General features: G+C 40.4%; 1 protein-coding gene across 2 annotated transcripts in view; it reads left to right on the top strand.

The window, feature by feature from the left end:
* The window catches only part of prkcq (protein kinase C, theta), a 37311-nt gene that overhangs the window by 15535 nt on the left and 7180 nt on the right, over window positions 1-14596 (top strand). The window contains exons 3-14 of one of the 2 annotated variants that reach the window (XM_082509975.1): window positions 482-681; window positions 3312-3372; window positions 8170-8350; window positions 8446-8477; window positions 8558-8643; window positions 8988-9117; window positions 10898-11007; window positions 11627-11756; window positions 11848-12017; window positions 12977-13150; window positions 13258-13349; window positions 14478-14540. In XM_082509975.1, the coding sequence (XP_082366101.1) occupies window positions 482-681; window positions 3312-3372; window positions 8170-8350; window positions 8446-8477; window positions 8558-8643; window positions 8988-9117; window positions 10898-11007; window positions 11627-11756; window positions 11848-12017; window positions 12977-13150; window positions 13258-13349; window positions 14478-14540 (1429 nt within the window). The remainder of the gene's footprint in view (window positions 1-481; window positions 682-3311; window positions 3373-8169; window positions 8351-8445; window positions 8478-8557; window positions 8644-8987; window positions 9118-10897; window positions 11008-11626; window positions 11757-11847; window positions 12018-12976; window positions 13151-13257; window positions 13350-14477; window positions 14541-14596) is intronic. The other variant, XM_082509976.1, reaches the window with a different exon arrangement.

The following is a 14596-nucleotide window of genomic DNA, read 5'->3' on the forward strand; positions in this document are numbered from 1 at the left end:
ACATCATGAGCAAATGGATAAAAATACAGTCTGTCACCTGGCAGACATCTACCTAATGCTTTCCACCTTTCTTATTCTCATTCTCAGAAACATGAAGCCACTTATTCCAATTGAAAATGTAGGTGTTTGCAAAATCTACAAATAACTAATTTTTCATTTTGAAAATGAAGCTGAGCAATACACCAACAGCTGAGCGCTGTTTGCTTTTTATCTGCTCAAACAAGAGTAAATGTAGTCAGTATTTCTGGAAGCAGGACAGTGCGTGGAGGATAGAGTCGAAATATCCTTAGGAGTGTGTGTAGAAGTGTGCTTCATGTATCTGTTTCTTTAATAGTTTCTTGACAACACTGGAGCTCTGTGGTGTGGACTATGAAGTGATTTCTGCTGTCAAAAAGACTTCTGTGCAATGAAATAAGAGTCAATTTTATCTCATGTCCTACCTATAAAGAAGTGGACTTTATTTCTTTTTTTTTCGTTACAGAGAAGGGTCAAGTGTACAAGCAGAAGAAGCCCACCATGTATCCGCCCTGGAGCACCACATTCGATGCCCACGTCCACCGCGGGCGCATCATGCATGTGATGGTAAAAGACCGGACAGCCGAGCTCAAGTCTGAGGCCACGGTAGCTCTGGACTCGCTGGCAACACGGTGCAAAAAGGAGAACGGCAAGCTGGAGATTTGGGTTAGTGCATCAGGATGGATTGATGCGTGCGCTTGTTTGAAGTGACAGACCAGCTGTTTAGTTACGCAAGCAAAAAGAAATCCAGATGTGCAGATGCGTTTAAAGGGGTAATCCTCCTTTAAATTATTAAAAAAATAAGAGGTTTTTTTGTAATAAGCATCATCATATGCACTGAAACCAAAACACTAACGGCTTTTAGATCATAGCAAAAGAAGCCTCGGTTAAATTAATTACTTTAATGATGGCTCTAATCCACGTCCTAGTAAGCAAAGTCAATGAGCCAGTGCACACAACACCATCAACAAGCAACATCTGTGCTTCTCCTGCTGTGACCGTTTCAACGTACTGAGAACAAAGTTGTCCCATATTTTCATGGTAACTCATTTAGATTATTTTATATCATGTCTAAACAGAAAGCCAAACAAGAAAATCCTTTTATTTCTGTTTTATTACAACCGTTATTTTCTTATGATATGAAACACAGATCGTCTTACAATCAACACCCAGCACAACTTCAGTGTTTTTAACTAATTACCACAGATATTATTACATTTTTATTAACCTTTCTGGATCATATTATGATTGTGACATAATTATTGGCATCATAACTGCTCTCAATATGAGAAAAGAAGGCTACATCACAATGGTATCATTATAAGAAATAAACCCTTATCATGCAGCAAAATCCAGCTTCTTTTATGGAAAACATTAACAGGTTTAATCTCTTGGGAAATGTTTACAGGTTTCTACTGTAGACTATATATAGATATATGACTGATATAATCCACCATCACATTATCCGTTGGTTCCTGAATGCTGCTTTTTGTTAGCTTTGTGTTTGGGTCATAGGTGAGTTGTTTTTTGTTGTTGTTTTTTTTGTTTTGTTTTTTTTGGGGGGGGGGGGTTAAGCCAGAAGCATCTATACTTGACCAAGAGGAGAAAGTGCTATATTATCAACTAACACAGCTAGCTTGGTTAGCAAACTGTATCCATAAACTTGCCCATCCCTTGGCCACACAGGCCTAGAGACAATTCAGTAACCTACTCAGGGGCAGCCTCCAGTTGTTAGGAAAAAATGTGTGTTTCCTGACCAGTTTGCATGTGGTTGTTGGAAGTTGATGTTTTTGGTGAAATCAGTTGAAAAGAGTCTCCTTGGGTTTCAGTTGCTAGCAGACTGGCACAGTCATCCATAGTCTGCATGGACGACACCAACTTGTCTGCAAACACTTGCTAACTAATCACTGAGTAGTAGAGAAACCTGAAAAAAACCCAAATGAAGACTGTTCACCTTCAAAGTAAAAGTTGTTTCATATTGCAAAAACCAACATGGTTCAAAGGGGTGCAGGCTTTACTTTGAACGTGAATGGTCTCAGTTTCTGGTTTGCATCACACTCTTCAAAGTTTAGCAACAGTTTACAGAGAAGCCACCAAACTTTGGGCACTGCTGCAATCTACTAGTGGCCAATATAAACACAAAATGTACCTTGCTGTGACCAATTTTACCTAGCAACAGCAGCCAAACTCTCACAACAACTGGTTGAATTTTTCACTACTTGGTTGCTGAGAGGTCATGTAATTGACGCTTAAGTGGGATTAATATGAATTATAATTTTTTACCAAACAAAACCTTGCTGGAGCCATGTTATTTGTGAGATAGTTTTATTTCATTTCCCCAATTGCATCAACCTGAATTCGCTGAGGTGTGGCCTGGGACGCAACACCATGCTGTTGACACGCACCTGTCATTCAAAGATGCTGCACCCCAAAGTTTAAGATTTAACAGCATCCAAATGACTGAGTTATAAAAAAGAAGTCACCATCTGTGCAGTTTTTATAAAGAAAGAAACCATCAATAGATGATATGGAGACTGGCTCACTTTTGGAGTGAGCCTCAAGTGGCCATTAGAGGGACCGCTTAGGTGGGTTTTTTTGTTTTTGTTCTTTTTACATACGTGTGTCTTTTTTCCCCAAGGTTGCTGCTTGATTTTCCCACAGGCTTGTATCCAAATAGACTCTTTTGTTTAGCTGAGTACTACATCTGCCAACCAAAGGAAGCGTGAAGAACTAACATTACAGCTCAGCCGAGGCAGGACTTCATTAATGTCTTCATCTCGTCACAGCTGTCACAAGCATGATGCTTTTTTTCACGGGTAGATGCGCCCCTACGTCTTGTACTTCTGTAGTTAACTAGAAAGAAAATAGTTCCTCCAAGAAACTGTCCAACATAAGATTTGCTGATTGTTTTGGGGCCATGGATTTGGGCTAAGCTGTTCTTTTAATTAGATGCAGGTCATTCGGTGAAATCTGCTGAGTTTTTTTTTGTTAGAGAGAGCAAGAGATCACTTCCTGGACAGACTCGGTTGTGAGTGGCACTACACAACATTTCACGGCATGATCTCTTAAACCAAACTAATCAAATACGCTCCTTCAGCCTGTTCTTTATGCGTGTGTGTTGTTGCCAGACTGTCTGCATGTGTCACTGCCTCTAAGGAGCATGACGTATATGCATCATCCTCCTGAATTCACATCCTTCCCTTTTCATTTTGTCATTTTCTCATGAATTTCTTTCCTAAAATATCTCTTTTTGTGTGTTTCTGTCTCCCTTTGTTCTTCGTTTCTTTTTCTCTCAGTTGGAGCTGAAGCCGCAGGGACGCATGCTCATGGAGGCTAGATATTATCTGGAGAAAAGTGGTGAGTGAATCAGACCTTCAAACCTCAGCTTGCTGCCCCTCGGTAGTTATTTACTGAATTCGCAGCCAAATAAGAAGAACTGCCTCACAAAATCTGATAAAATTACAGTGAGAGCCACTTGTTCTTATGTGGTTTACATAATTGTCTCTGGCACACACACAGTGCTGTAGTCTCAGGAAGCAGCCTAACAGCAACTCCTCTGGTGTTGTGCACTAACAAGACAGGACAGAGAAACCAGAAGCACAAAGGACGAGCTTTAGAAGTGTTGCCTAGTATTGTCGCCTGTGGGTTTAATGCTTAAACTCAGATTTACATGTGACGTGGTTCGACTGTGTAGAAAGATTTAAACACGGGAAGAAAAACCATTTCAGCCCTTAAAGTCCAGGGATTTCAAAATCTGACTAATCTATAAGTGATGCGAAACATCTCATCCTCACCCCTGGGGCAATTAGTGCCCGTTTGTCAAAACCGCTAGTGTGGTTTGTTTACACAACCTGTCCTTAAGCGTCTGCCCCGACACGCTGGATTATATCAGTTGTGGTGAGTATGGTCACTACTAGCTCATCTTTTGTCAGTAAGCGGGGTGTGAAGAGACCAATTTTAAATTGTGACCTTTTCCTGACTCTAGTTTTTAGTTTCTGAATCTAACAGGTGAGTGGAAGCAAAAAAGGTTTTACATAGTCAGTCGTCTGTCGTTACAGAGACAGTGTGTTCAAACTGCGTGCCAACTAATGACTTAACAGGCTCAGTGCTTATAGATGCCCACATCTGTATTATGCAGGGTTTAAAATGGGAATCCCTTCAAATCATGGTTAATTATAGCTAATAAGCAACCTAGTGCATGAAATTAATGGCATCTCAGGACCGCTTACACGTAAAGGTCATGGTTTGTGTTATCCCTGTGATGCCTTCATAGTGGAGAGGCAAGATTGTGGTCGCAGTATCAAAGAATCTCACTAGTGGCAGAAGAAGCAGAGCCGTGAGCATTAATGGAGCTTGCGACTTTTCAAACAGCTCAACAAATATCAGCCGATAAACTGTTTTTGTGCAGTTTTCCACACAGCAATGTGTCTGTACGCTAAAGACAGCGATGCTTTACTTCCTAGAGAGAGAGAAAAAATTAATGTGCAACACTGAAGGAAGGAAAAGCATATAAGAAAGAGAGGAAGGAAGAGTAAGATACAAGATTATTTTCAGAAATGAGGACTGCTCAGCAAGTGAAAGTTTATAAATGGGAAATGTAAATCCTGCATGATTGATGGAGACCGTACCAGATTTAAATACTGAGATACTGGATGTATTAATCATGTGCTGCTGAATTTTGTTTTCATTAAAAAAATAGAAGTTTCTTGCAGAAGAAGTTCTACTATTTTTTTGTTATTCAGTGGTTGCATGGAAACTGTTTAGTGCACGCTACACATGTTAGTTTGTGGTATTGTGGTAAAGCTTGCAGTGATGCACTATGTTGGACTGGTTACATTAAGGGTAGCAGACGTCAAGCTGTATTTAAGCTGATTAGATTCAGTCTCTGAACTCTACAGTTTATACAGTCTTGTGCAAAATTTTGAGCCACCCTTCATTTCTTGATCTTTTCCAACAAGCCAAACTTTTTTGTGATTTTTTTATATTGTTTTGAGTGATTGATCTGTAGTATTTCTGAAGGTCTTCCAAAGTTGGTCTTTAGCTACTTTTTCACTCTTTTTCAGTCCAATCCTTGTAACTTGACCATGCAGTACCACCTGGAAAGTGTCTGATTGGCAACAGCTTCATTTTTCAGCTTGACAATAGTCCCTAACACACTGCCAATGCAGTAAAAACACACCTGCATTAAAAAAAACTTGTTAACGCTTGTTAACATTTTAAAAACTGTTTTCCTATTACACTGTGTTGCCGTGTAGGTTTACACACATTTCAGTAAATCTCTACACCTATTTCCCGTTTTCATAGCAAAATATACAAAATGAAAGATGGCTCCAGACTGCTGCACGAGCTCACTCGTCTCTACGGGCTGGAAATCAGCCATATAGCTTCTGTAACATCTGCTTATATCTTGTTGAATTCAGTTGGTTATATCCACAAAGAGCATTGAGCTTGGGTGTAGCATCACAGAACAGCTGATCACAGTCTGTACAGACTGTTAATGTACCCCCACCTGCCAAATCCCAGTCTAAAACCTGTTCACACCGTTCCTTCTATGATCCACGAGGAAGAATAACAACAAAATCAAATCATTTTAACTTGTTACCCTGAAAAATATCTATTATTTTGAAAACCAAAAGTTAATTGCATATTTTTTCCATTTATGTCAGCATTATTCTGTAATTAACCACAACAAAAAGCAAGGAAAGTGGAAAACAAAGGGTGCCTGTGGGACACGAGACAAAGTCTCCTGGCTATTAAACCTGTAAATTACACCTCTGTCAGCTGTGTAGGTCTCTAAAAAGGGACAGTTACCGTTTACCGGCTGTTGTGTGTGTCAGAGCACCAACTTTTGTATAAAAAAAGTGACAGGTAAGTTTGATCATGAAAGACCTAAAAGGAGCCTGATATCAGAAAAAACTCACCTTTTTAGTCTTTGCTTGTCTGAATGTAAGAGTGACGTGATAATATAAAATTAGAAACAATGAGAATGATCATTTTAAAATATACTGAATTCACAGAGAGCCTTCTTGCATTATTGTGAAATTCTCACCTGGTCCCTCTTTATGTGCTCCTCAGAGTTGATCAGCTTCACTTCTAGAATTATGCACATAGGTCCGCTAAACTTTAATATGCACTAAATTAGTATTTATTTGAAGGTTTTTATGAGTAAATAGGCAGGTGTGTTAAAAATACAGAAACCAGTTGTTTTATGTTTTGTTGTTTTAACTTCTGTCTTACCCTGTTTTTCCCTTTCTATTCTCAGTATTAATGAGATTCCTGTATAAATGCCGAAAGTGGCGTGCTCATCACTTTTGTGCGGCCAGACAAGTAGCTGGCAGCCAGCTACTGTGTCCTAGAGGATTATTAATAATCAAGTAGGTGTAAAAATACAGAAAAGTGACTGTGAATGTTCATTGTCGAAGGCGCACCCGTAAGTGTCTCATCATAATTAGATTTTCTTAAGCTAAAAATAAGAGTTTTGACCGTCTGCCCCCTGCTGGCTGTAAGCTGGTTGTGCGGGCGCTTTGTGCTTTCACTGGTGCCTTCCTGACATTAACACCATGCCAAGCACTGAGACTCAGAAGTAAGAAGCTGTCTCGTGTGTCTGTAAATATAGACCAAGCAAACAGGAAATCACTGCAGGGAACAACAGGTGGCATAGTGATGGGTACACTTCCTCCAACGAGCAAACACATACTGGTGTCTTCCTGTCTCTAACTGAAGGATAATGATAGAAATTTAACATTTTGAGCTGATTCAAAGTCACATGCAGTGTTTAAAGCAGTTTTAAAGGAATAATTCAACATTTTAGGATCATTTTCTGCATGTTTGCTCTCTTAGAACACATGAAAGTCATACTGAGCTTTGGTCAGTCAGTTTTTAGTCATACATGATGACTGTGCTTGATCTAATACCAAACACTATGATGGGTGATGACAGTAGAAACTGCAACACAAGCTGAGTGGAAAAGACAACAGAGGTCCCAACAGATCAGCGATTACAAAGCAAAAAAAAATAACAGATTTATTGATAACAAAGAAATTAATGCACATTTTTTGTTTTTTTAATCCAACAACAATTTTATTTGCAACTAATTTGCTCACTCATTGACTGTTAATACAGTGTCCTGTCCATGTGCACAGACTGATCACCAGAACCAGTTTTTTAAATATAAGCAACAGTTTGAAGCCATTTACTCTGAGAAACGCATCTCAGAGGAGGACGTTTGTAACTCTTCCCTCGACGAATGTTTTCTGTAACACTTTTTTTTTTTTGTAATCGCTAAAAAGATTTAAAAGAATTCTTAAACATGAAATTTATTCCCTGGAAACAATGTCCAGCCCGCTTCTCCGATGTTGTTAATAAAAACTAAAGTAAAGATTAACTGGACAATAAACAAACACTCACAAACTGAGCACCGAGCAGCAGTGAAACTTGAACAAGACACAAATCAGAAACAGAACGTGTTTCGCTCACAGCGACCAGCATGCTTCAAAAAATGCAAATGTAGGTGAAAGGTCCAGCTTGCATTGCACTTTTCACACCTTGACTAGCATTTAGTGGAGTAGTGGTCAGGTGCATGCCGGCAAGTCAGCATCTTGCACGCAAACTTCAGGTGACCACAGAAGGCTGCTAGCTAACCAAACCAAGTCTTTTCCTGACCCAAACCCAAAAGTTAGTTTGCAAACAACAACCAGTGTAAACCGTACACATAACGTCCACAATCTGCATTCACAAGCTACTAAAACAGCTGTTCCTACTCAGCTGTTCATAAACACAAATTGTATAATCAGTCAACTGAGGTGAAATTTTAAAAAATTCAACATGAAATTAATTTTCAACCAAAGCTAATGTCAACTCAGATAGGTGAGGCTGTCTGCTGTGGCGACCCCTTGTAACATGAGTGTAAGTGAAAGAAGCTTTAATGAAAGAAATCTAGGCTTTTAATGCTGAAAAGGAAAGATTTATTTTCAACATAAAATCTGCTGTTAGTAAGAAACACATCTCAGGAGGTGAGAAATTGAAACTTTGCTGTGAAATCCTGTGTTCTTAGCGGCGTCTCACCACTCTGTCCACAGAAGCCGAATAAAACTGTACCTTTTTCCATTGTTTTATTTTTCTTCTTTGAAATTAAAGTTGTAATACGTGTTTCAGATGCTGTGGGTCACACAGACGGAGACCTGGAGTCCGAGCGTGAGAGAGAGGGTCTGTTCACCCTCCACCAGCGACGCGGCGCCATAAAGCAGGCCAAAGTTCACGTGGTCAAGTGTCACGAGTTCAGCGCGACGTTCTTTCCTCAGCCAACCTTCTGCTCTGTATGCAAAGAGTTTGTTTGGTATGCAAAAGACCAAGAAGTCACAAATCTTCACATTAGTCTTGTTTTTTTCCCAATCGTATCAGTCATTTCATCTCTCTTTCTTTCCACTGCAGGGGTCTTAACAAGCAGGGTTACCAGTGCAGACGTGAGTGTCGGTTCATTGTCCTGTAATCTACCAATTAGCCTTCGTAACTCTTCCTCACGTGGTTATTCTCTGTCTTTTAGAGTGCAATGCAGCAATCCACAAAAAATGCATAGACAAAGTTATCGCCAAATGCACTGGTTCAGCCATAAACAGCAAGGAAACAATGGTGAGTGTCTGCTTCACATGATTTGCTTCATGACGCTGCACATCTCTTCCAGTCCGACAGAAATTCCACAAGTGGTGACACAGAGTGAAGTGTGTGAGCTGATGGTTCTGATGCTTACTAATGAAAGAGTTGCTTTGTGCCAAGGTATCACCACACCAGGCGCTCCGGTCTCATGTCATCTTCTCCCCCTCGTTTCACTTCTCCTCAGCTCCATGTCAGCGAGAGTTCATGTGTACGAAAGCATGAGAGAATTTAACGCCAATAAATAAATCTCGCCGTTTACATATGAGAGGTGTTTGGTTACTGACGCCTTCCGTGTCAATCTGTGTGCGATGTGTTTTTAGATCCACAAGGAGCGCTTCAAGATCGACATGCCTCACAGGTTTAAAGTCTACAACTACAAAAGTCCCACCTTCTGCGAGCACTGCGGGACTCTGCTGTGGGGGCTCGCCAAGCAGGGGCTCAAATGTGAGGGTGAGAGGCGGGAGTTTTTTGTTTTGGTTTGTTTGTTTTGTGTGATTTTATACTTTTTTTTTAATGTCTGCAGGGTAAGACAAAACACAGCAGTGACATCACAGACATAAAGCCACACATACAGTGTCATAACAGAAATTTTTCATAACGCAACACTACGCCATTAAATTTATTTCTAGCTCAGTTTAGGAACTGAAAGGTCCTGGTTTAAGAGTTAAGGAAAACTGATGCTGGCGTACCGTTAAAGACTAAGACTGATGGTCGTTTAAGAGTAGAGCCTCTACTCCTCCACATCAAAAGGAGCCAGTTGAGGTGGTTCAAGCGTCTGGCCAGGGTGCCTCCTGTTCCCCTCCTACGTGAGGCGTTTCAGGAATGTTATACTGGGAAGAGACCCTGCAGCGGTCCAGGACACGGTCAAGCTGGTTTGGGAATGTGTCAGTGTCTCCCCCTGGAAGAATTTAAGGCAGCCTGGACTTGGTTGCATGGATGGATCATTCAAAATAAAGCACTATAGCTCAGCTGAGTCTAGAGGACTCATTGCTCTGGCAACGCCCTGCTCCAGCATCCTAATGGTACGATCTCGGTCAGGTTGGCCCAGTCATGGCATTCTTACAGATGTCATTTCCTCCAAACTTCTTGTGCTTCGTTATACAGTTGAGTGTGTTTGACAGAGGAGTGGTTATGTGGGATTAGTTGGATGAAGGTATTTTGACTTCTTTACCAAAAATTGTGTTTTCAGACACAAGACTAAGTGACAAAAAGCAAATTAAAATGGCACAGTTTTGACTGAAGTTACAAGCTCTGTGGTATTCAGTCTTTTAATTCTTCACTCTAAAATTAGTCCCGTTTTTCTGGGAGCTGCCTTTCAGCACAGTTGATCAGATACCGCCGAGCAGCAGGGAAACCCCTTTGCCAAAAGATTAAATGTTCTAGACAACATTATGCAGATATCTGTGGGTTTTAAATGGCTTACGCTGCATTGCAAATGTTTCCTTATTTTGGACTTTTAAGGCCCGAATCATCGAGGAAGAAAGAGTCATTCGTCAAAGAATTTTGCAGCAGTGGCTTTCACAGGTTACCACGAAAGGGTTTCTTGGTTCGGCACAGCTATATTACTCCTTCACAACACCATCAACACACTCTGAAACACATGCAGTAAGCAAACTATGGAGCTCCCTTACCTTGATCTGAAAAATTCAACTTGACAAAATTTGATAAAACATGGTTTTCACCACATAGATATGATCATTTAATCCACAGCATTACTCAATATATTTCCAGTAGCTGAGACAACAGTGGGCGTTCAAACCTTTCCCAGCATAAATATGCGCTGCATGTGTTGGCCTGTTGAACAGAAACACAGCACAGCTGCCACAGCAGGTGCAAAGTATAAAGTTCTCCCTGTGAAATTAATCATATTTCCAGTACAAGCCAGCTGACTGAGGGGTTAGGAATGGGAAACATTATTATTGTAGATGTGTGAGAGTTTGCTAAGAAACAGCACAGTTATATAAGGAACATGTGCAAACATTAAAGAACGTGTGACATGAAAAAAAGGTATCAAGTGAAAAAGAAATTGGACTCTTTAGCAACATTTTTTACATATAAGTGCTTTTTTCTGTCATTGTCATTATAAATTTTAATATTGCCCCATTCTGAAGTAAAAGCTGATACATTACCTTTTGCATAACTAATAATAGTGTAAATATTGCCATCTTGCACTGCTTTAAATGTTCTTTATGTGTTCAACTGAGTTTACATTGTGTTTGATGTTGTGCAGAATGCAGCATGAACGTCCACCATAAATGCCAAAAGAAAGTGGCTAACCTCTGCGGGGTCAACCAGAAACTGATGGCTGAAGCTCTGGCAGTCATCGAGAGCAAGCAGCAGGTGAGACCAACAAACCTTCGGTACATGAAGCTGTGCAGTCTTTCAGAAATGCCTTCAACCAGTTCAATTGTTTCCTCGTTTTTATGCTGCTTTTAGTGACTTAAACACCTCTTAAAAGGGACGTGTTCTCCTCAGTTCCAGCTGAGTAACTTTGCATGATTAAATAATCTGATGAAATAATCTGGGGGTGACTGTAGCTCAGGAGGTAGAGCAGGTTACCCTACTGATCGGAAGGTCGATGGTTCGATCCCTGGCTCCTCCTTTACCAATCCCAATTGATCTGATACTGAGTTTTGGTGATGCACCTTAATTCATCCTTGATTAGAAGTTTTAACTTCTCCTCCTTTAAGCCAACTTTCTGATTGCTCCTTGCAAAGAGAAGACTTGAATAGCACGAGATATTCCATCTCTGTGACATCATGCACCTCTAACAGGAAGACTTCATTATATGAAACTTTGTTTAATGAGAAGATCTAACATAAGACTGTGTAACACTAGATAACATAAGAAAAAGTAAAGCAAATAAGAGAACATAATTGTCCCCTTTAATACTAGTAATTAAGGAATATTTTACTGTGGAAAACTTCATTTTGAAACTGGATCTACCTTTTGCTTTAAGGCGAGAAGTACCAGAGACAGTGACATTATTGGTCGGGAAGGTCCAGTAAGTGTTGCCCAGCCGGGAGTGGTGCGAGCACCATCCGGGCTAGTTATGGGTTTACCAGCCACAGCTACACCTGCAAGCAAAGGTATGCAACTTCTAAAATGTTCCTTTCCGTTAGGCAGGGATACATAGTGCATACTTTATGTCATTTGTGTTTCTCAACCTGCTTCTTGTAGCAGATTATCAGGGTGTTTCATGGGAGGGACCAGGAGATGTCAGCAGGTCGGTCAGCGAGGTGCTTCCAGAAGAGCCTCTGTACGCTGTCCCGAGGAAAGATCACCAACCCAAATTTACCATCGACGACTTCACCCTGCACAAGATGCTCGGGAAAGGCAGCTTTGGCAAGGTAGCAGAGGCGACCTGATTCAAAAGAGGAAAAGTAAAGCACGGAGCAGAGCATGCATGAAGATGTGGCATCTTTGTCATGTTACTTTATATATCAACATATTAACAAGAGCATTCAAAGTTGCACAACTCCCCCGAAGGGCAATGGCTGTAGAAAAACCTTTTATTACAACATGCAGATGTCTGATCTTTGACCTATGACCTTGGAGTATTACATACTAAAATGGTGTATTATCTTTACCCATATAAGTGGAGCAGAATTTGCTGAAATCATCTACAAGCGTGAGGTTTTAAGATATTTTGGTGCAGTGTGTGAATTTGTGAACTTTATGGCATTATTGTGACATCATAGGGCGTCGTATTAAAATGTAAAATTTGTTTTACAGCTCTCCACATGTTCTTTCATATGATATATTACTTGACATGGTTTAAAGTTTTCACTGACATTCACATTTGGTGTGATCTTGACCTTTTCATCAAAACTGAATGTGCCCGAGCTGTTTTTGGTATCTACCATCACAAAAAAATTAAACATGATATCTTGAAAACTGTGGATGCTTAACTGCTAACAAAGAGACAAACAAACAGAAGTGATTACACACTCCCTTCCCTTAAAAACTGCATGCAACAAAAACTAATTATTACCCTTTTCTTAGTGGAATTTCTATAAGAACACAGTGGGGGGGGGGCGTTTTCTGCAAATGTGTCAAAGCATCATATTTTAGTCATTCTTGCCAGCAGCTTCACACAGCACGGAGGGCTTTACACAGCACTCTGAGGCTTGTGGTCAAATGTGTTGTGCAGCCAGTTTCCACTGAAAACCACCTACTTCTTGTTACTTCAAAGTCTTGCAACACAAAGAGCTAGCTATGGTAAATGACTGGGCAACAGGCTACAACTCTATATGTCCAAACTAAACCTGTTTTTTAAAGCTTTTTATTTGTCCTTCGTCTTCTCCAGGTGTTTCTAGCAGAGCTGAAAAGGAGCGGTGAATTTTTTGCAGTAAAAGCTCTGAAGAAAGACGTGGTGCTGATGGATGATGATGTTGAGTGCACCATGGTAGAGAGGAGGGTTTTGTCTCTAGCCTGGGAAAATCCCTTCCTTACACATCTTTACTGCACCTTCCAAACTAAGGTGATGACCCATGTACACTTGCACAGTCATTGCATGCAAGTAGGTAGCCACTGAAAATAATTCTCTGGAAACAAATATAGCCCTAACCTCTGTGTTTTCGCATCCAGGAAAACCTGTTCTTCGTCATGGAGTATCTGAATGGAGGGGATCTTATGTTCCACATCCAAAACTGCCACAAGTTTGACTTGCACAGAGCCACGTGAGTCAAAAGACGCAGCTCTCACAGTGACACACAACTGTAGTTTTGCACTGTTTGGGTCTGGATGTAACCGCCAGGTTTGAAAAGTGCCTTCACTGCAGATGTGCCTTTAACCTGCATGATTAATCATTACCAGCATGGGGGCAAAAAAAACATCCATATACCTCAGTAAACTATTTTCTAATTGAGTTTTTGGTTTCCATCACTAGTTTCACATCATATTTAATAGAAAAATGACACTCATTTAGGAAATTACAGTCCAACTTAGTGGAAAATAGACAACAAAGCAAGAGTTGATTGACCCCTGAATACACCCGACGCCACATTTGTAAGCATCCCAGAAGCTGCTACACAGAGTAGGCGACGGGGGCAGGAAGTCAGATATAAAAGCAGCATGGAGAATGTGGTCAATTTTCAAAATAAAATACCCAATGCAGACTAAATGTTCTGCTTCTGACATGCCTGTGGTGTGACTTGATGCAGGACTGAGACATGCGTCAGACAAACATCTGGTGTACTTCAGTGGTTAGAGTGCGTCTAACCACTGAAGTACAAGTAACCACTTGAGAATTCGCTACCAAATGGCCGTGCATTGTCCTTGGTTTCTTGGTCTTGTTTTCTTGTTCGTCACATTAGGTTTTAATAGATCTAATCTCTATAAACATATTATCTGCAGTTATCTATAGATTGCCAGTGGTTTTCATTTTTAGTGCAAATTCTACATTTTAGCATCCTTTAGTTACACGTGGGTAAATAGTCTGTGTAGAGAGCAAATAAAGGGGCTTACAGATATACAATCTGGAAGCCACCGGTTATTTTTTTTTTAATCTATCTGCATTAGTAAAGCATGGCTATCAGTCCTGGAAAAATGACTACCCCAGAAGCTAAGGCCCCCCTCAGGCTTCAAACTTACAGTCTCTTATGGGGATTTTTATGGTGCTCATGTTAATTTCTATATACAGTCGACATGTGATCCTTATTTCTGTGACATAATTGTCTTTTAAGTTTGTTGATTTTTTTGGTTTGTCTATTTCAGAATTTCAACTAGACTGACCTAGTTTGGCCTAAATCTGATCACTCCTGTGAATTTTATCCTCTCTTCTCACATACATCTGTGTCTCCTTACAGCTTCTATGCAGCTGAGATCATCTGTGGGCTCCAGTTTCTGCACTCTAAAGGAATTATTTACAGGTAGGCGCTCAGTGAGAGCCAGAAACAGGACTGGAATTCATGACATGTAATATATA

This window comes from Aulonocara stuartgranti, assembly GCF_965226115.1.
Source record: "Aulonocara stuartgranti genome assembly, chromosome: 17".
Lineage (NCBI taxonomy): Eukaryota > Metazoa > Chordata > Actinopteri > Cichliformes > Cichlidae > Aulonocara > Aulonocara stuartgranti.